We start from the raw sequence: 22,466 nt of genomic DNA, 5'->3' as shown, positions 1-22,466 counted from the left end.
CGTTTTTATTATTTTTTTAATTTTTATTTTTTGCATTTTCTTTTTTTAAAATTGTTCAAAGTATTACAAATAGTAGTACATGTCTCCCTTTTTTTCCCCAATTGACGTTTCCCCAGCCTCCCTTACCCCTCCACCTCCCTGCACATGCCCTCACTCCCTTCCCAGTGTCTTGCATCCATTGGTTATGCTTATATGCATGCACACAAGTCCTTCGGTTGATCTCTTACCTCCCCCCACCCCCCAACCCTTCCCAGCTTTCCTGCTGTCGTTTGACAGTCTGTTCGATGTTTCTCTGCCTCTGTATCTATTTTTGTTCATCAGTTTAAATGTTCTTTATTATCCATAAATGAGTGGATCATGTGGTATTTTTCTTTCACTGACTGGCTTATTTCACTTAGTTTTTGTTTTTAAAAAGTAATTCATGTTCATTGTGACATAGAGTAGAAAACACAGATGAGCAATAGAGACAAGAAAAATCATTCTTATTCCGCCATTCAGAAGTAATCACTTGTTGAAACAATCATAATTTTGTGTGTATAAGTTTGGTTATCTTTCATTGTGGCAAGCTATGTGTTCATAATTTTAAAAAATGTGCTCACACTGTATATAGTGCTTCAGAACCTGTTTTCCAATTTAACAACATCTTATGAACAGTTTTCTATCATTAACCATTATTCTATAACACGTTTTATTGTGTGATTGAACAGTAACTAAATTAACCAAAAATTTTCCTAAGATTTTCCCAAACATTCTTGTTTGGGCATAATCCAAAGAGCACACAAAATTATAAAGCTTTGGATGTGACTTGCCAAATTGTCCTTGCAGTATAATTGTGCCCATTTAGATAGACCCTATTATTACATGAGATTATCTATTTGACCAATTCTTCTGTATTTTAAATGAGATCATGCCCAGGAAGTACCTACTAACCTGCATTTAGCATCAGTATATAAAATGTGGTTCCCTTTCTAGTCCATTCTCATTGATGAAGAGAATTCCACTTTCTACATATAAGTACAAGAAGAACATAGGGCTTGTGTGTGTGTGGGTGGGGGGGGGCAATTAATGCCTCTGAGGGTGTGAGGTTCTTAAATAAGTGGGTTTTCTTATTATTTGCACTGATTGTAGGCATGGATATGACCTATTCCATTCTCAAGTCTTCCACTGAAAGAGATTAAATAATCTTCACTTATTTTGGACTGCAAAATTTTCTTTATCTTTTTAACTTAATCCTATTAAATAAAAAAAAAGAAAAGAAAATATTTACCAAGGGCTCTTGGTTGTCTGTTTACCCACAATTGAGCATCTCATTTTCCTAAGTGGAAATACATTTTCCAAATATTTGGATCGTTGTTTTTCAATTCTATGTAAATGCCTTAGAGATACAGAATGGTAACTGCAAAATCTATCAAAATAATTGAATTTTCAATGCCATCCCCTAAGAAATGTAACCTTCCATTCGCTTCCAGAACCTAGAAAAGTTTTAAAAAGAAACAACTTGTTTTTAGCTCAAGTTATCCTGAGAGTAGCCAAAGAACATTGACTAGGAATGGCAGAATGATCATGGCAAGAATTTCTAAAAGGAAACCTTGCAAACTAAAGAGAGTGGAAGATAATTTTTTTTACTTTATTTTAATTGTTGACACTATTACCAATCCCTCCCCACCCCCCCCGCCTTGCCCATCTTCACCTAACCCCTACCCCCACTTTTTTCTGGCCATCACCACACTGTTGTCAGTGTCTAATGCTTTTTGGCTATTCTCTTCACCTTCTTTCATCCAGTACCCTCCTCCCCACATGCCTCTGGCAACTATCAGTCTGTTCCATACTATATAATAAAGGCCTAATATGCTAAGTGTCTGGTCATCTGTTCAACCAATCAAAGCATAATATGCTAATGATATGCCAAAGCCACTCAACCTCTTGCTATGATGTGCACTGACCACCAGGGGGCAGGCAGTCAACCAGTCAACCAGTCACTGTGACATGCACTGACCACCTGGGGGCAGACGCTCCAACTGGTAGGTTAGCTTGCTGCTGGGGTCAGCCGATCTGGACTGAGTGAGACAGGCCAGACACACCCTGGAGCCCTTTCATGGTCCCTCCCCAGCTGGCCACCCTCCCGCATCCCTCCCCAGCCCTGATTATGCGCCAGTGGGGTACTTCAGCCTGCCTTGCACCCTTTCACAATCCAGGACCCCTTGGAGGATGTTAGAGAGCTGGTTTTGGCCCGAACCTGCAGGCCAGGCCGAGTGACCCACTGGTGCACAAATTTGTGCACCAGGCCTCTAGTATATCTATACTTCTGTGTCTATTTTGTTCATTATTTTATTTTATCCATTAGATTCTACATGTAACTGAGATCATATATTATTTGTCTTTCTCTGACTGGCTTATTTAACTTAGCATAATAATTTCCAGGTCTATCCATGCTGTCCCAAAGGTAAGAATTCCGTTTTTTTTACGGCCACATAATATTCCATTCTGTACCACTTTTTTTTTTTTTTTTAAGATTAGGATCCTATGTTTATTGATAGTGTTATATAAGCAGCTTATTAGGAGATATGAGTAAGATCAGCTGAGACCAATAAAAATGTGGCAAATAATCCACTTTACAGATTCCTATTTACAGGTTTCTTAGCTAGAAAGGTATCCCCAGTTAGAAGTCAGATTGTTTAAAACACTCCAACAGTACTCAAAGATACTCTCCTGTGTCACCAAACTGATCATCAGAATGCTTACTTAGCAAATTGCCAGTGGCCATAACTATTCTCTGTCATTATTTCAAAGAGACATCGTCTTAAAATAAAGACTCAGCCCTGCCCTGGATAGGGCAGGAGGACCACACCACTATTCCCGATGCAAATGTTTAGAAGGTCCCTTTGGCGTTACACACGAAAGCCTCTGCAGTCTGGGGCTCCACATTTGCAAACAGTCTTTCCATTCCCAAGACATTCTAGGTTGTAGTGGAAGGTAAGTTCAGCGCCTGCTTTCATGTCACTCAAGGCAAAAAGGCCAACATGGTTATCTCTATTCACAGGCCACATCTATGCTTCACAGTTGGGCTGGCAGCAATGATTCATGAACAGAGCATAGTTTCCTTTGGGACCAGCATCAATGATCCAATCTTTGTCTAGGGTGAGCATATAGAAATTAGTGATATCATGTTCTTGGGCGTAACGGATTCGAGCTCTGCATTCTTCTTCATCTATTAGCTCACCCACATACTCATTCACAACTTCACCCTTTTTAATATCTGTTTTTGTTCAAAGATCTCAGCCCCTTTATAAAGTGCGAAAAAACTCCACCTCTGGGTACTGGCACTTAGTAAAGCACTGCTTTAGGCAGCGTCCCCTGGCAGGATATACCATGGGGTGGCATTCATGGAACAGCATGTGGTTGATGCACCCAGAGCCTAACCCACAGGGATTATCATCAGTAGCTTTACAGTTGTAATGGGGAATTTCAGAAAAGTCTGCAGTGAAGATCTGTACCTGACCAATAGGACAGTTCACCTTTATATGTTTACTAGAGGCTCGGTGCATGAAAATTCATGCACTGGAGGGGGCGTCCCTCAGCCCGGCCGGCCCCCTCTCACACCAATATCCCGTGGTCATTTTCTGTGCCCTCTTCAATAGCCTCCTTGAGACTTGCAGTATCCTGTGTGTCATCAGGTCTCACTCTGAGCCTGGAGTTTCTCTTGATGAGTCTTCATTTTACACTCTTTTACAAAACATCTTAGGGGCGGGAGGTGACCCAGCTATCAGGGAAAGGCAATGTCCCCATCACACCTCTGCTGCTGCCACTGCTGGCAGCGCAAGCCTTGGCTGGCCCTGGTTACCTGAGCCTAGGGCAGCCCTGGATGGCTGGGAAGCTGCCATATGAAGCTTGCCTGCTCCTTGGGCTGGCCCTGGGTGGTTGGGGGGGCAGAGGGGACTGGGGGACTCTGGAGGCAGGTGTGCAGAGTGGCTGGGCCCCTGATGTGCCCGGCCTTGCCACACACCTGCCACCCCAGTGGGGCAGAGGTTACTGGGTGTTGCCATCTTGTGGCTGTGGGTGCTGCCATCTTTGAGAGTGGGGCAATCAATTAGCATATTCCCTCCTTATTGGCTGTGGGCACTGCCATCTTTGAGGGTGTGACAGTCAATTAGCATATTCTCTCCTTATTGGCTGTGGGTGCTGCCATCTTTGCGACAGTGTGAGGGTCAATTAGCATACTACCTCTTTGTTAGATAAGGCAGTGGTTTCTTATCGTTCTTTTGGTCTTCCTGCAACTATCTTAGTTCTTTTTGGGCCTTTACCTCCTCAAACCTTGCTGCAGCTTCCAGAAGAGCTTTTTTATATGTCCAATCCACTCCTTCACCCATCTTATCCTTGCTCTTACATCCCCCTCCATGTAGGGAAAGACTCTGGCCTGGTGAATCCACAGATAGTCATTAGACCCAAAGAAGAGCACATGGAACTCACCCACAGCGTGTCTCATCTTATCGATGTTGGAAGGTACAGCTCAAGGATGGCAGATCTCAGCTGGCCAGCACCTGTACCATTCAACTTTTACCCAGACAATTTCGCTGTAATGTGGCTTTCTGTCTGCCTTACAGTCATTGCAATACTAGTTTTCTTCAGGGATATCAATGTTCAGGCATTCCCAATGAAAAGCAGAAGACAAGAATCACAGCACAGAAGGCTGCCTCTTTCTGAGCATACAAAACACCAGCTAAGGTTAACACACTCATGATTTCGGCAGCCCCGCCTGGGTGTAAAGTGATTTGGACAGATGATACTACTAGATGCAAGTATTTTTGACCAAGCAGCTAGACAAAAGTCATTGGCAAGGGATGCCACAGAACAGCAGACACATTTCATCAAACAACCTTTAGATGCAGAAACACTGGCTGGATTAGCGACATGGCAGGTTATACACATGTGGAAGGAGCACCAAAAGCCCTTGTTCTGCATGACAGTGGGTGGGTACTTCTGGACACACTCTTCATGGTAAAACTTTCCACACAAGGGCAGAGGGAACCTTTTAACATCTTCTCCACCCTGTTTACTTACAAAACAGGTATAGATTCCTGTGCAACATTCATTGCAGATAAATTTTCCTCTGGGCATCTTAGTTAATCCAAGGCACTCCAGGTGGAAAGCCCCACATAACAGCAGCTCACCCAGTTTCTCACAGTTCTGGCAAACTTTCCCTTGAGTGCATCTCCTCCACCTCGCTCACCTTGCATTTTTTTAGATACAGGTATCCCGTGGTCATTTTCTGTGCCCTCTTCAATAGCTTCCTTGAGACTTGCAGTATCCTGTGTGTCATCAGGTCTCACTCTGAGCCTGGAGTTTCTCTTGATGAGTCTTCATTTTACACTCTTTTACAAAACATCTTAGCTATAGCATTTTTGCATCTTAGCTATAGCATGCCTTTGTTGTTTTTGCCTCCTTGGTTTATCAAATATCTTGGTATTGCCTCCACCAAACTTTTTAGAATGAGATGCAGCACATGATTCAGTAATGTTATTCTCCAAGTGACCAGCTTCATAACACTTTTTAGAAAGGCCAAGATCCCCTTTCTTAGGCATAAATCCAGGGTCTAAATCATTTGATTCAAGAAGTTCCTTAGTTGGTTTTCTCTGACGCTTACTTTCATAATTTCCTGGTGTTTTAACTAGCAATTCCTCAGACTTAAGGAGAGGCCATGGAGAAACTTCCAGAGCCACAGGCACAGATAAAGTCAGCTGTACCACAGCTTTTTTAATGCTCTCATCTACTCATTGACACTTGGGCTGTTTTTAGATCTTGGTTATAGTAAAGAACACTGCAATGAACATAGGGGTGCATATATTCTTTCAAATTAGTGTTTTGGGATTCTTGGACATATTCCCAGAAGTGGGATTGCTGGGTCAAAAGGCAGTTCTATTTTTAATTTTTTGCAGAAACTCCATATTGTTTTTCACAGTGGTTGCACCAGTCTACATTCCTACCACCAGTGCACAAGAGTTCTCTTTTCTCCTCATCCTCACCAGCACTTGTTGTTTGTTGACTTATTGATGGTAGCCAATCTGGCAGGTGTGAGGTGATATCTCATTGTGGTTTTAATTTGAATTTCTCAGATGTTTGAGCATCTTTTCATATATCTATTGGTCATCTGTATTGTCCTCTTTAGAAAAGTGTCTATTCAGGTTCTTTGCCCATTTTTTAATAGGATAGTTTGTCTTCCTGGTGGTCAGTTTCATGAGTTCTTTCTATATTTTGGGGATTAAGGCCTTGTCAGATGTATCATTGGCAAATATGTTTTGCTGGGGTCCAACCCCAGCAGGTCCAGGGGTCCCCAAAGGTGTGGACGGAGTCGGCGAAGAAGGAATGATATGGAGACAGCGTTCAGTTGATCAGCAGCCTAGCCAGGATCTCTAGCCAAGTTCTGGTCAGGATCTCCAGTAAAGTTCTGGTTAGGATCTCCAGCCAGGTTTTGTGTCCATGTTCTCTTGCTAGGTTCTCTAGCCAGGTTCTCCAGGTTCTCCAGCCAGGTTTAGTCACCAGGTTCTAGTCAGGTTCTCTTGCCATGTTCTATCCAGGTTCTGTAGCCAGGTTCTGTCTCTAGGTTCTTCAGCCAGGTTCTCTCACTAGGTTCTGTCTCCAGGTTCTGTGGCCAGTTTCTGTCCAGGATCTTTTGCCATGTTCTCTCCAGCGAAGTTCTTCTGTCTCTAGGTTCTGTGTAGGTTCTGTGTCTAGGTTCTGTGTCCTGTTTTGTTACATCTGTATTTATACCAGTGGATTCCAATCCTATCAATCTCTATTCCTAAGGTTTCTTATCTCCATTCCAGGGAGTAAAGATTATGTAGCTTAAGCATGATTGTTCGTAGTTAAAGTGATTAATTACCCACCTGGCACTTCGTTAAGGGGTTTTATTCCCTCCCTAACTTCAGGGGAAAATCTCTACCTGGAGAAACAACCTTTCTCAGAGAGGTGACCTTGGTTAAAACACATAGTGCCAAGAAGGTGAGCAAACATATTAAGAACAGTATGCCATATATGCCAGGTCCCTTGAAACAGCAAGGATGGACTGGCTCCCGGCAATCTGAGGTTGGACTCCCCACATTTTTAATTTCTTTGTTTTCCACAGGTAGATCTTCTTTAGGTTCCTGGTCAGCCACTTCTGCCTGCTTTCCCTTTGCTCCCCTTTTCCCTTTTGTTTGCACTTTTTTGTCTGCAGACTTATCCTTTCCTGCCGCCTTTTTGGGCTTCGTTTCCACTTTTGCAGGAGCAGGTTTGGCTGACAACCTGGCCGACCGACCTCCTATTCGGCGCTCCTTGACCACCCCTTCCGCAGAGCTGACCTTCCTCTTGGGCTTTGTGGCGCAGGGCTGGGCGTGTGCTGGGTGCCTGAGGGCCAGGCCACCTAGTGGCTTGGCGAACCTGGGCTGCCTGGCTACACTCTTGATCCCTTGATGTCTCTTTTCTCCTTCTGTTATCCCTATGATGCAGATGTTATTATACTTCATGTTATCCCAAAGGTCCCTTAAACTATCCTTGTTTTATTTTCTTTTTCTAATTAAACAAACACACATAAAACAAGGTTTTATATTGACTGGTTGACAAAAATGTGATGTGACCAGAGGCTTATAGGAACCTGTATTTTCCCTAGGAACAGTGGTTCAGTATTTTCAGCAACTTTCTAGAACATAACTACTTCAAATAACAAATCAACTGTATCTTAATACCCTTTCCCCCTGGAAATAACTGAAAAGATTTATTCTACACAAAAGCCATGAATGCCTCTTCATACTCTTAAAACATAACAAATAGATTTGATCAGATTTTAAACGAGATGGAAAATAAACACAAAGCAGATATACCCCACCTTTGAAACACCCCTAAACACATTCCAACACTAAATATAATTGCTTCCATTATTTCTATCTTGAAAGTCGCTTCTCCATTATTAAGAACTTTAAGATGACTTAATAAAATTTAGATGGCAGGTAGCATACATTATCATTTTAAAGCTAAACGTAGATACTGGCTAGCTATCTTCCTTGGGTGTTTTATATAAGTCCTTTTGTTAAGACCTTTACATACGTTAGACCAATAGTTAGCCATTTGCCCTCAAATGTCATTTAAATATATCATTGTACAAATTCTCGGAGTCCAAGCTAAGTATTTTGATAACAGGGCATTTCAGTTTAGCTAATTGTGTTTAAGCTTGGTCATAACAAATGCAAAACTTTTGATTATGTAAAAAATAATTTTTATAAATGGTCAGTTTCTTAAAAGGGCTAGCTGAATACACTGTAAATATTTTCTTGATTAGAAATGACATACTCTCATCTTTTATCGTTTTTAATGTATGAAATCTGAATTCTGACAGTGATATGATACATAACATCATCAATTTTTTAGTCAAAGTTGTGACTAAACTAACTTTTAAATTCACAGTTCCAAGCAGCTGAGCCAGCTCTCTGTACCTTGACATTCTTTCTTCCCAATGAGATGAGTCTACTATAACAACCTGTACTAATTCCATCATAATATGTATCACATTGTATTTGAATTACTAGTTTATGGGTCTGATCAAATTGGGGTTCCTTGAGAGCAGAGGCTTTCATGCTCACTTTGCCTTGAAGTAAGTACCAAATTATTTACTAAATGAGTAATGAACAATATTTCTATTCAAATGGTATGTATCCATAATTATTGAGTATCAATCTATAATATTCTATAATTTGATTTAAAATCCTCAAATGTAAACAAGAAATGTATACCAAGGCTTTGACTTAGTTCATGCTAAATCATTTTTAAAATGTGTAGCTTCAGGACATTTTATTATAAAAAGCTGATTCGCATATACATAACTAACTAGAACTTAAAATTCATCAGACATTTACTTCACTTTTTTAGCTTGACCTTCTAGTAAATCTTTAGCTGCATTGATTTTGGCTGCTATATAAGGAGATCCTCCCTTGTCCAGGTGATTTAAAAGCATAATTCATTAATGAGCATCTCTTATTTTTCCTTTATTGGCAATATGGCTTACACTTTGTATTAATGCTGCTTTTTGTTTTATCACTTTGGATTTGAACCCATCTCTGTAATACCACCACTGAAAGCACTCTTCAAGTGTAGTTCTAAACTTCATACACAGGCAGCAAAGAATTAGCAAAAATGTTTAGGAAGTCTTACAGATTTTGGGAGACTTTGAAAAACTTGTTTGACTTGAGGCTCCATATGCTTCATGGCTTGCAAGACAACAGCCTGCAAATCCTGCAGCAACAATGGTCAATCCAACTGCTACCATTGTACTGGCCATTGCTCTGGCTCAGCTCCCCTGCCTCTACTAAGAGCATGGTTCATTCCAGCCCAGAGGCCGCAGTCACTAACTCCACGCCGCTATCAGAAATGAAGACTGCCACCACCAGCAGGAACAAAATGTCCACACACTGGTGTTCCAGAACACACAGTAGTCAAACTACCCTTGTTTTTTAAAATACTTTATTCTTTTTGCTTCTCTGATTGGGTGTTTTTTGTTACCTTGTCTTCCAAATCATTGGTTCAATCCACATGCTTCTTCTAGCTATTTATTTATCTGGAGATTTCTCCTGTTCTTTTTTTTAAAAAAACTTTTATTTATTATTAGTTTTTAAATTTAAATTGTTTATTGTTTAAAGTATTACATAAGTCTCCTTTTTCCCCCCATTGACATCTCCCCAGGCACCCCCACCCCCCAGCATGTGCACTACCCCCCCACCCCCCGTCTGTGTCCACTGGGTTTGCTCATATGCATGCATACAAGTCCTTTGGTTGATCTCTTACCTACTCACCCCCTGCCTTCCCTGATAGGTTGGGCAGTCTATTCAATGGTTCTATGACTCTGGTTCTGTTTTTGTTCATCAGTTTATGTTGTTCATTATATTCCACAAATGAGTGAGATCATGTGATATTTATCTTTCACTGACTGGCTTATTTCACTTAGCATAATGCTCTCCAGTTCCATCTATGCTGTTGCAAATGGTAAGAATTCCTTCTTTTTTTACAGGAGTGTAGTATTCCATTGTGTAGATGTACCACAGTTTTTTAATCCACTCATTTGCTGATGGGCACTTAGGCTGTTTCCAAATCTTAGCTATTTTAAATTGTGCTGCTATGAACATAGGGGTGCATATATCCTTTCTGATTGGTGTTTCTTGGGATATATTCCTAGAAGTGAGATTACTGGGTCAAATTAAAAGTTCCATTTTTAATTTTTTGAGGAAATGCCATACTGTTCTCCACAGTGGCTGCACCAGTCTGCATTCCCTCCAGCAGTGTATGAGGGTTCCTTTTTCTCCACATCCTCGCCAGCACTTATCATTTGTTGATTTGTTGATGATAGCCATTCTGACAGGTGTGAGATCATACCTCATTGTTGTTTTGATTTTCATCTCTTGGATTATTAGTGACTTTGAGCATGTTTTCATATGTCTCTTGGCCTTCCTTATGTCTTCCTTCAAAAAGTGTCTATTTAGGTCCTTTGCTCATTTTTTGATTGGATTGTTTATCTTCCTTTTGTTAAGTTGTATGAGTTCCCTATAAATTTTGGAGATTAAACCCTTATCGAAGATAACATTGGCAAATATGTTCTCCCATGCAGTGCGCTTTCTTGTTGTTTTGTTCATGGTTTCTTTTGCTGTGCAGAAGCTTTTTATTTTGATGCAGTCCCATTTGTTTATTTTCTCCTTAGTTTCCATTGCCCTAGGAGTTGTATCGGTAAAGATATTGCTATGACAAGTGTCTGCTATTTTGCTACGTATGGCTTCTTCTAGGATTTTTATGGTTTCCTGTCTTACGTTTAAGTCCTTTATCCATTTTGAGTTTATTTTTGTGTATGGTGTAAGTTGGTGGTCTAGTTTCATTTTTTTTGCATGTAATCTGTCCAATTTTCCCAATACCATTTATTAAAGAGACTGTCTTGACTCCATTGTATACTCTTGCCTTCTTTGTCAAATATTAATTGAGCATAATGGCTTGAGTTGAACTCTGGGTTCTCTGTTCTGCTCCATCGGTCTATGGTATGTCTGTTCTTGTGCCAGTACCAAGCAGTTTTGAGAACAGTGGCTTTGTGGTATAGCTTGATATCTGGTATTGTGATCCCTCCAACTTTGTTTTTCTTTCTCAAGATTGCTGGAGCTATTCGGGGTCCTTTTCATTCCAGATGAATTTTTGGAGAGTTTTTTCTAGGTTTGTGAAATATGTCATTGGTATTTTAATATGGATTACATCGAATCTATAGATTGTTCTGGGTAGTATGGACATTTTAATGATGTTGATTCTTCCAATCCATGAACACAATATATTCTTCCATTTGTTTATGTCTTCCTTTCTATCTCTTTTTTCAGCATCCTGTAATTTTCTGAGTATAGGTCCTTTACCTCCTTGGTTAAAATTATTCCTAGGTATCTTAATTTTTTTTGTTGCAATGGTAAATTGAATTGTGTTTTTTTGTTATTGTTTTTTTTGTTTTTAGTTTTTATTTTTTAGTTTCTCTTTCTGTGAGTTCATTATTGGTGTATAAAAAGCCATAGATTTCTGGGTGTTAATTTTGTATCCTGCTACATTGCCGAATTCATTTATTAGTTCTAGTAGATTTTTGATGGAGTTCATAGGGTTTTCTATGTACAATATCACATCATCTACAAATAATGACAGTTTTACTTCTTCTTTTCCAATATGGATGCCTTTTATTTCATCTTCTTGTCTGTGCCTTTTATTTCATCATCATTGCTATGGCTATAAATAAGGCAGGGATGCCCACTCTCACCATTCCTATACTATATCGAACAGGAGAGGTGAGAGTGGGCATTCCTGTCTTATTCCTGTTCTTAGGGGAAATGGTTTTAGTTTTTGCCCATTGAATTGGGGCATGTTTTTCTCCTCATTTTGACTGCCTCTGTGTTTGTTTCTGTGTATTAGGTAGATCTGCAATGTCTCCCCATCTTGGTAGAGTGGCCTTATGTAGTAGATGTCCAGTGGGACCCAGTGATGCAGTCTCCCTGATCACCTGAGCTGGTTGTTCCAGGGATGTCCCTGGGTGGGTTATGTGAGCCCTCCTGTTGTAGCTGAGTCTGAATTGCTGTTGGCCTGTCTGTGCATGGGGCTGACCCTGAGGCTGGTGACTGTGCGGATTGACCCTGATCACAATGTATGACCTGCTGTGCAGGTACCGACCCCATGAAGCAGAATTTGCCTCAGCTGATTCTCGTGCCTGCTGAGATCTCCCTTTAGATATGCCACTCGTGAAGCTAATTGGATCCTGCTCTGATGTTTTCTGAAGCTGGCCCCCAGGTGTGTTGGTTTTGGGGCCTCTTGGGACTCTGGTGCAGGTCAATATCAGATTCTGCCTGTGATTGATTCTGGGCAATCTTTTTGGAGTTACAAAGTGATTCACAATGTATAGCTACCTCTGCTGAGGCTGGGTGTGCATGGGAAGGACCAAGTTTTGTACCAAGGCCGGCTTCCACCAGCACCAAACCTGGGTGTTGGTCAGCCAAAGACCTAAGGCACCTTAGATCCACGGCCAGCTGCCTCTTCGCCTGTTGGCTGCCTGTTCAGCTGTTACTGAAAGAGCCTTTGGTAATACTAGAGTTGTGTAAAGTAGGCTTTCAGTGAGTCACCAGATAGGGGCAGTGTTCACCAGGCTGATACAGATTCAAACTTGGTGACACTATTGGGTCTGAGGCCACTCAACAAAAGTCCACAGACCTTTGTGGTGGGGTGGAGCCTCAGGTGTCATCAGAAAGAGGCAAGAAGAGTTCATCAGGCCCAAACAGACCAAGATTTGGCTATGTGATGGAGGTCTCTGTACCAGTCAGGTGTGCGAGGGAAAAGTGGGCCATTCCTAGAGCCACAGAACTCAAGTCTGGAGTGGAAACCTTGTGGAAATCCTGAGCTCAAGAGGATGGGGCCCCCAGGAGTCTGGAGAATGGGGCTATTAGATCTCCCAGGAAGGGTTGTCATTGGTCAGGCTCATGGGAAGTTGTAGGGAATGTCTCCCACCCCAGAGCCACACAACTCAGTCTCTGATACCCCTGAGTTTGCCCGTACCTCTATAACCCAGGCAGCTGACTCTTCCACAGGGTGTGAACTCCACAGGGGAGGGTGACAGGGAGGAGGAAGGGTGGAGCTATTGCATTCCCCAGGCTGATACCATATGGAAGGGAGTGCTAGACCCAAGAAAGATGGTGTCTGCAACTGAGGGACTCAGCACAGGGACCTTGAGGGCTGTCTCCTTCAGCTCTCTCCCTAGAGCCGCACAACCCAGTCTCTCCTTGCACAACACTATTCTATTCCCAGCCACCCTCCCTCCATTGGAGCTCAAGGCGAGTGGCTATGAATGAGATTTTTTGCTGGCCTTTTAAAAGGGAATCTGACTCCTGTCTGTCCCTGGTGGGCAGAATCCCTGCTGATTTTCACAGCCAGATGTTATGTGGTTTCCTCTGCTGGGCTCTGGTCCTCTGGGCTTGGGGGCCAGGGATGGGGTTGAGACCCCACACTCCTAAGGGGAGCCTTTACAGCTGAGATATTCCTCTGGATCCTTAGGCACTGCATGTGGGTACACGGCTAGACCTTTAACTGTCTCCCCTTCCCTATCAGTATCAAAGTGGCTTCTTCTGTAAATCCTCACTTATAAGATTTCTTTTTAGCTAGTCTTCAGTTTGTGATTCAGGTTGACTGTTCTATATTAACTGTAATTCCAGTTTGATCCTGGGAGTAGATCAGTGTAACTTCCACCTACTCCACTGCCATCCTGGATCTCTCTAGATGTGTTTTTAATGTTAGTGAAACACAGCCACATGGTAACTTTAATGTTAGAAATATACACTGTTGACAGTTAAAGGATTTACACTATTATTTAAATTTAATTCTTAGTATTCACATCATTTCCTCGTTTCTATTATTCTCTTCTATAACCTCCTTTTAAAACCAATGATGATGAATTGGTGTTTTACAAAACCTTAAAATTCTCAGAAATTCCTTAGCTTTTTAATCGTAGAAACTATCATTGGTAATTTCATTCTGTACAGGCTTTTCATTTCATATACATTATTTACATTCAGCTCAATTTAGTTAATCATTTGCAAGTTATGACAAACATACACAGTACTTAATATTTTTCCATAAAACCTCCTTGCCTGCTTTTTAAAGCATTAACCTAGACTGTCTGTTTACAGAGCTGATGCATGCAAAGTTATTTTCCTGGTGATGCTTGCACAGTTAGTTCCCAAACATTTCAGTACACTGAGGTTACATATGTGATTCTTTTAAGTGGCTTCTAATGTTTCTATAACCTGATAAAATGCTATTAATCCTTTGTAGCCACTTTTTAAACAGTACTTTGTGTGCTGAAAATAAATACAGAAATTCAAAGCAATTTTATGTGAAGTAATATTATCCTGACACCACAGCACAAGTTCATTCTTTCAATAAAAGTGTTGGTGAATCCTGTGAGGGAAATAAAATGTATCATTGTTTATGCTGTGTAAACGCAAAAGTTAAAAAACACACAACTCATGCATTGCTTATGTTTTTGTGATTTGCATGATCTGGTCAAGTGACAGTTGCACATTATCTTCTCAGATGTTTAATAGATTTAGGGGGAAGTTGGAATGACCTCGGGATGATCTCTCAAGTCCAGCTGCTTAATTCTGAATTCTATTTAATAACAGTTTGTGAAATCAGCACATCTCTTCAGAACTCTCCCATGGGTTGCAAGTGATCAAAACGACAAAACCATAATGACAAGACTGTTAGATAGGTTTAACAGAAAGGGGATTCTAAAAACTCATCCACTATAGTACTGCACACTGGAAGACCATATCTTTTATTAAAATTTTCACAAATACAAAAGCATCACTGAAAAAAAAATACTGGATATATATATTCTCAGATTCCTGGAAAATCATCAAAAATTTATTGGCTTTACATTTCATTACATACAGATCCTTAAAACATTAAATAGAATAAAAATATCCATGCAGTTTTTGCATGAACAATATCCTTCATATTTTTCATCCATATGTTTTCATTCAGGCATTTGTCTGCTTGTAAAGGGTCTGCTAATAAATGTTTCCTAATTTCAGCTTCCTGGCCATGGGAGTGATATGATCTGCGTCATGTAAAATTTGATAGCTTGAAATGTCTGTTCAAATTTCAAGTGTATCTTGCCTTTTCCGTAGCAAGAGCCAGCCTGCGGATGTTAGATATGCAACCAGCTGCAGCTTCCTGGAGGTCCTGATCAGGGGACCCAACCATGTGTAGTAGAAGCTGTCACACATGAGGAGGAGAGAAGGAAAATAAGAATAAAACTGTTAATCTAGAGACATAAAGTTAGGCTATGGAATACTTTTAAATATTAAATATTTTTTAAAGTCACCAAAAAGAGGTACAAGAAAGTCTGTTTGAGCAAATACAAATATAGATGATGTTTAGTCAGATGCAGGAAATTCTCATGAAATTCTTACCTTTTTCTTTTCTGGAGCTGAGCTAGACAAGTTTCTCCTTTCTTTGGTCATCTAACTGCTATTGATTCTACTTTAAAATTTCTCTTGCATTCTTTTTGGCTTCCCCACTTCCTACGATAAGCCAACATATGCCTAGACTATGAGCTCATCCTCTTAGATTTAATCTCTGCATTCAATTCCACCTGATCATGTCACAACGTAATTATATCAGTCCCTTCATGGAGATTATCTTTGACTCCCAATGCTAGCTAGAGGCCAGTCTATTAACCTTAAAGTATTTTTGTACTCTGGCCTCAGTTTACCCTTCTAGTCATTTGTCTTTCTCCTGCTCTATATTGTACTCCAAGGTCACACTTCCCCACTTCTCTTGCCTCGATTGATGCTACCCCTCTACCTAAAATGGACTTCCATCTTCTCCTCTGTCTTTCTAAATTTTAACCATCTTTCACAACCTATCTTTTTGACAAAACTTCCAGATTTCCATCAGACAAAATGCCATTTCTCTCTCATAGCAATTGGCTTAAATGTATGTTGCTATACTTAAATTCCTCCATTCTTCAAAGATATTGGGATTTATCCTTTCTGTTCTTTAGATTGCAAACTCTGAAACTTAGAGTACCATATAGTGCCTTATGCATAGTAGATGTCCAATAAATTTCAAATAAATGAATTAGAACTTTTTAAATGTGTCATTCATTAACATAATTAGTAGTTCTGATGAAGATTTAACATTTAATTGCATCATATATTACCTAAACAGTAATATTTGAGTAAAAGTGTGGATAATGTTAGAAAATAAGGGTGATTTGAAAGGAAAGAAATACTGTAAGGAGAAATACTGTGAAAAAGCTTAAATATGGCCAGATTAGGAGTTTGGCTTTTATTCTAAATGTAACACAGAAAAAATTTTAAGCACTTTAATCAAGAGAGTTGGCATGGTCAAATTTGTATTTTTAAAAGATGTCTTTTATGGCAACTTAAAGAATATGTAGAGAGGAGAGACTGATGGGTACTATAATACTTCAAGCTACAGGAATCAGGAATAGCATTGGAAGGAAGGAATTCAAGGAGTATTCAGAGACTAAACTATTCAACAAATGGCCCCAGGACAGTTGGTTATCCAAATAGAAGAACATAAAAATGGTAATCTCATATTATACACAAACGTCAATTCCAGGTGGATTAATAATTTAAATAAGAAAGGAAAAATATAAAACATTTAGAAGGTTGTGTGTGAGAAAACCTTGATCAAGGGGTCTGGGAGGATGTCTGGTTTCTCAGTTCCTTGACTTCCTCATTGTCAATGATCTTTACCACATTCTAGTCCCCCACTTCCAGGGTCACACCCTGGTTTTTATTTTTCATCACTCTCCACAGTCTCACCTTCAAAACCTCTAATCACAATTTTTACTCCTATGATTTGGTCATTGAACTTACTTGCTTATTCTCATCACAAATTCTAGTCCATTGGCTTATATATGTTTTCTGTTTTGTTTTTAACCATCTCCTGTCTTCACTTCCTCTACAACCAGTTTAGATTCCACAGTACATCTTTTCAATCATTCTCTTACCATTCCTTGACATTCATCCAATACAACCATAATCAACTCCGTCTTTCTAATGCCCTCACTAATAGCTGAGCCCTAATGGAGGCAATATGTATACAACAAGGCAAATCCAATCGCAAATGAATTCTCACCACTGCCCAGTAATCTAAATATGTCTCTCTTTCATACGTTACTTCCCCGCTCTTTCCAATGCCTACTTCAAATCGTCTTCATTCTTTTCCATTCTCCAGCTCCTCCTGATAGTCCCCATTCTCAGCAGATAACTTGTAAGGGCTTCTTCATCAACTTGATAGAAGCCTTTAGACGGGAACTACTTTAGCCAAATCTGCAAATCTACCTGCATCTTAACCCAGCTCCCCACAACCTCCTTCCTGATGACTCTTTTCTTCTACCCAAGGTCCATTATTCCACTTGTATCATCCAGTCTCCTTTTCCTTGGGACATTTTACCACCATGTATTCCGTCTCTTATTTCTTATTACCTTTTCTTTAACCTCTCCCTTCTACAGATTCCTTCCCATCATCATTTAAAAGCAGGTTTCCATATCTTAAAAAAACAACACCCGCCCCACCCCCCGCACCACCACCACCTGCAAAAAGAACCTACCATTTGACTCATTTTCTTCCCTTCATAGTCAAATTTCTTTAGAGAGTTGTCTGAACTAACTGTCTCTGGTCTTAAGCTCCATTTAACTCACACTAGGTTTGCTTCTGCTTTCACCTCTCCATTGAAACAGTCCTCTCGAAGGTCATCAATAACTTCCATGTTGCAAAGAGCAATAGATACTTTTGAGTCCTTCTCTTATTTGGCCCCTTAACAGAGTTTAATATAATTGACTTTCTCCTTTCTGAAATTGTCTCTGCTTCTTACTACCATAGTCTCTTGGTTTTCTCTGTCTCCATTTGTCCTCATCTTACCACAATTCATTAATGGCTCTTTATCTTTCTCCCAACCATAAATCTTTAAAGTTTCTTAGAACAAATTCCTTTTTTGTCTTCATTCTGTTCTCTCTTCCTAGATGGTTTCTTTCACTGCCTGACTTTGAATACCATTCAGGTGGAATCATTTTCTAAATTTATATCTCCACCTTAGAAGCTTCTTTTTAATGCTTCTTAGATATCTCTACTTGGAAGTCTCACAGTTATCTCAAACTTCATATTCCAAATGAAGTTTTAAATGTTTTCTCTCTAAACTTGAATCCCATATCAGTAATAAATATCATCACTTAGCCAGGAATCTCCCTGCCTCATACTTAACCCCCACTCTTATCTTCTTTGCATTCCATCAAACAAATTACCATTTTCACTTTTCAAAGTCATTCACTTCTCTCTATTGCTCTATATTGCTTCTCTCTATCGTCACTGCCACTCACCATCCCTGGAAAGCTTACCACAGCTTTTCACTGTCTTTCTATTCTTTCTTGCCCCCCTGTAATTGGTCATTTATTTATACTGCTTCCAGACTAACTTCCTAAATTGTGAAGTTCATCAATAAGGGGAAAAATTCTAGAGATTAAAAAAATGAGACATAACCATTCTTCTGAGATACAAGAGAAAGAAATATTCTCTTCCGCATGAGGGAAACAGGGCCATTCAGAGAACCTCATGCCTTGTGAATTTTGCATTGTTAATGTAATTAACAATTAGACCATTAGACCATTAGACGAAGTGGCTCTAGTCAGTGCCTTGGTAGGCTATGTAAGCAACCCAAAATCTAAACTAGAGTCAACACATGCAATCTGAGAAAATGAAACCTAAGGACAATCACCAACAGCCAACTAGGCTTTCCCAAATATGGCAACCATTTAAGCTATCACTAATCAAATAATTTCTATACTATGCCTCTGCATCTTCTCTATAAAAACCCACCTCTCTCTTGTTGGTGGAGGATTTTTAAAAAGTTTAATAGTGTGTGGTTTTGCTCTCTATTTTCAAGAGAGTGAAACTAGGACTAAAGTTATTTCAATTGCTACTTGGTTGCTGGGCTTTTGTGTCTCTGACTGCATTTCCATGTCATGACTGAACCATGACATAGCTTGGCTACACACAGGTTATGCATTTGAATCTCATAAACCCAGGGCCCAGAACAAAGTAAGTGCTCCATAAATGGTGTTCATTATCATGGTGATTATTTCACCAGTTCTGAAGTCTGATTCTGGCATTTACTCCCTGGAGCCCAGCCCTGGTTAGTTTTGGAAGAATGAGGAAGCCGAAATTTTGGCTCAGAAGTCAGTATAGCACCTGGCAGCATTTACTCCAGGCCCTACCTCATTTCTGGTTGACCTCAATGGGTACCAATGACCCAGGTTTCACTTGGCATCAGCGATTGCTACCACCACCTTGCACAGCTCCCTCAGAAAGCAGCCCCTTGGCCAGATGCCTGCCCAAATGCCTCTATTTTGCTTATACTCCTTCATATATAATTGTTTGGGGATCCCCTCTGACTTTCCAAGTCAGTTGCATTTATTCCCAAACCCTTGATGCTCGTTACATAATTTCATGTTACACAAACCAATAAAGTGTGAGTGTGAAATGTGCTAGTCATAGCATTTGGCTTGTTGTTGACCTCTCGGTGTTTCACAGAGAGCCTGCAGCATGTTGGCTATTTCAGGAGGCAGCTAGACAAGGGTTGCTGAGGGGAGCATATACTGTGCACTCACATGTTTGATGTTAGAATACAATGTTTAAGCAATGCAGGACCCTTTTAATGACTCTAATCTATAAATGACGTTTTCTATTATCTAACTTCTAGTCCGGAATGCAATAAAAGGGCTACTACTCTTCGAGAAAGTAATTTTGCCTACATTTCTTGCATGAACCATAAGCCTTTAGTCTATATTTCATATGGTGGTGAGTGAACGAATGTATACAGCCTAAAAACTTGTCCAGTGGAGCCCAGCAGTCTAGTATTTTAAAGGTCTAAAGTATAGGCAAGAGGGAGATTTAAAAGAAAATAGGTAAAAGGAGAAAATTAGGGCATAGAATGGTACATGTGGTGGGCAGTCAGAGTTGCTTCCTTAAGTGTACCTCAAGTGACTTATTAGCATTAGGCACACAGGTTACCTGATGTTTGCACAATGTGAAATTATTTTATTAGCAACCGAGCTTACTACATTCCGGGCACTGTGATTTAATCTTTACTGGTTAATTTATCCTGCTCTGCCCATTTTCCCTAGCAAGGAACATTCTCAACTAATACAGTGTTGGAAGTATAGAATATTTGTGTGTTCAGGGTATGAATGGCTCTATATTTGAGAAGCACTCTCAGGATCCTCTTTGGTTATGCTGTTATTTGAATTCATTGTTTTTCCTGAATTTTATTTTGTTGTCAATGAATGTTACTTATTGCTTCTTTATACATTGAGAGGCTAGGTAGCTAACGCTTCTTTATAAACTGAATAAGAGCATAACATTTTCCCAAACCACCATCTGAACAACAGGTACTATGTAGTATGTGTCTTGGTTTAGAATTAGGCTAAGGAATATGTGCTTTTGTTTTTCTTAAAAGCATCACAAGCAAACTAGAGCTCTCAGAAGAATGCTTTTAAAACAAATACACACATCACATAACAGAAACATAGTACAGAATCCTGCACTGGATAGGCAGCGAACAGAAAGTAAAGAGCAGCACATGTTTCAAATCACTAACACCCGGGCAAGGGGAAAAGGAGTACTTTTCTTCGGAAAGTGAGATGCAAATTAGGAACAAGTGATTATGGAATTGATACACATTGTTTGGTATATATTTTTTTGTCTGTAGACTTTTTCCAACTATTAATACATTATTAATATTATAAGGGGGGAAAACACCTCAGGTTTAACTTTTTGACATATTTGTTCCTTTCAAAAACCTTTCTTTTTTTAATCCGTCCTCTCCCCTAAGTGCACCCAAGGACTTTAACTTTATTGGGAGTTTCATATATACACTGGAGAGAAACTAGCCCTCTTGCTTTAAAACTTAATTGCATAGGGCACTTTAAACCATCATTCAAACACATAACTTTTTACAGCGTTGGCATGAATGAGGACATGGGAGGGGCTCACAGCGTGGTTTGTGGACTGGGCTGACTCAATACTTCCTCCATTGTCAAAGGCTTTGATCTCAAGGCCCATGCCCTCAGTAGTCGCTGTGATCCCTGACTGAGTCCCTGGAAGGTGAGACCTATGGTAGCATGAAGATCGCTGTCTGCATTCAGTTCTTACTTTTATATCTAACAGTTTCTGAAATTATGTAATATTTCAGTTACATGAGAAATATGTACCAACTTGAGTGATAACAGATTTTCTAGTGGTTTGACTCAACATTGTTTGGGTGAATACAGACTAGAAATAAGAGTTTTAATTAGAGCCAGAAATACGTGCCTGCACAGAGAACTTAGGGGGTTTTCCAGAAAGATCTTGCATTCCTTGGAGATGATTCAAACTGTGAGTGCATTGGCTGTTTTCCAGTTTGCACGGCCCTGCGGCGTGGCTGCAGCACTCGTGCACAGCCGGGGAACAAGGAATGCACTTGGCCTCCCGTCTGCCGGCACAGTGGCTGCCCTGCTGTCCACAGCTGGGCTGGGCGCTGTGGCAGCGGGAACTACACAGCAGTTATACTTTCACATCCTGACTCTGAGCCTTGGTGATTCATTTCATATGACAGCTCACCAGAGCCATGGGCCTCAGCACATTTTACATTTGCTGACTGAAGCAAAGCCTTTGATTGGTCATGAAGTGAATCAAGGGGCTTGCCTTCCAGTGGTGTCTGCCTCTGGTGACGGGAGTGCCTGCCTGTCTGCGTGATCCCAGGTCCACCTCCGCAATGCTTGAAGGGGGTTCTACTTGTTCCATGGAATGCCGGTCTGTGCAGATGTTAGCTCACACCTGAGTAAGTTTGTCCTCTTGTCTTTCGTCCATGTTACCTTTCATGAGCCTTCCACTAGAGAGCTTTTGTGTGCCCGCCGCCCCTTGCCCGCCCCCCACCCCCCCTCAACCCCCCCCCCAGTCCCACACATATTGGAGTGTTGGGTCTAGAGTACTGGGTGGTATGAATAGAATATATAACAGAGCTCTAATAACCTTCTTCTAAAGAATGCTAGAAATGGAGAATGACTTGATTACTGGCTGGATGGGAAGATTAAGGGGCTCTGCAATTGACTTTACATTAGAGGAAGTCTCTGCATGCCCTGGGCAGAAGCTCATAGTATCATTTGGAGTGGCTTCAAGTTGCTTTTAAACTTACTGTATTTTAAAGTTCTCAGAATGAGACCTGGCACACAGTAACTGCTTTCCAGTTGTTAGCCATTATTAGTCGAGTGAAAAACACACTTCAGGCACTGTACACTAAACCTGATGCCTGCAACAAGTGCCAAGTGCCAAAATGTATTGAGTATTAACTGGCATGATTGACCTTCTCATGAAGAAGT

General features: G+C 40.4%; 1 protein-coding gene and 2 pseudogenes across 1 annotated transcript in view; all 3 read right to left on the bottom strand.

Moving 5' to 3' along the window:
- Positions 1-2,888: 2,888 nt before the first annotated feature.
- LOC132230682 (histone-lysine N-methyltransferase, H3 lysine-36 specific-like) lies at positions 2,889-5,148 on the bottom strand (annotated as a pseudogene).
- Positions 5,149-8,878: 3,730 nt separating this feature from the next.
- LOC132230630 (mitochondrial import inner membrane translocase subunit TIM14-like) lies at positions 8,879-9,304 on the bottom strand (annotated as a pseudogene).
- A 5,551-nt stretch (positions 9,305-14,855) lies between these two features.
- Positions 14,856-22,466, bottom strand: part of ODAD2 (outer dynein arm docking complex subunit 2) — a 219,169-nt gene continuing 211,558 nt past the window's right edge. The window contains 1 exon segment of the mRNA XM_059680935.1: positions 14,856-15,294. Coding sequence (XP_059536918.1) covers positions 15,181-15,294 — 114 coding nt within the window. The 3' untranslated portion in view covers positions 14,856-15,180.

The sequence above is a fragment of the Myotis daubentonii genome, chromosome 1, assembly GCF_963259705.1.
Source record: "Myotis daubentonii chromosome 1, mMyoDau2.1, whole genome shotgun sequence".
Taxonomy (NCBI): domain Eukaryota; kingdom Metazoa; phylum Chordata; class Mammalia; order Chiroptera; family Vespertilionidae; genus Myotis; species Myotis daubentonii.
This window is presented reverse-complemented; position numbering and strand designations above follow the sequence as displayed.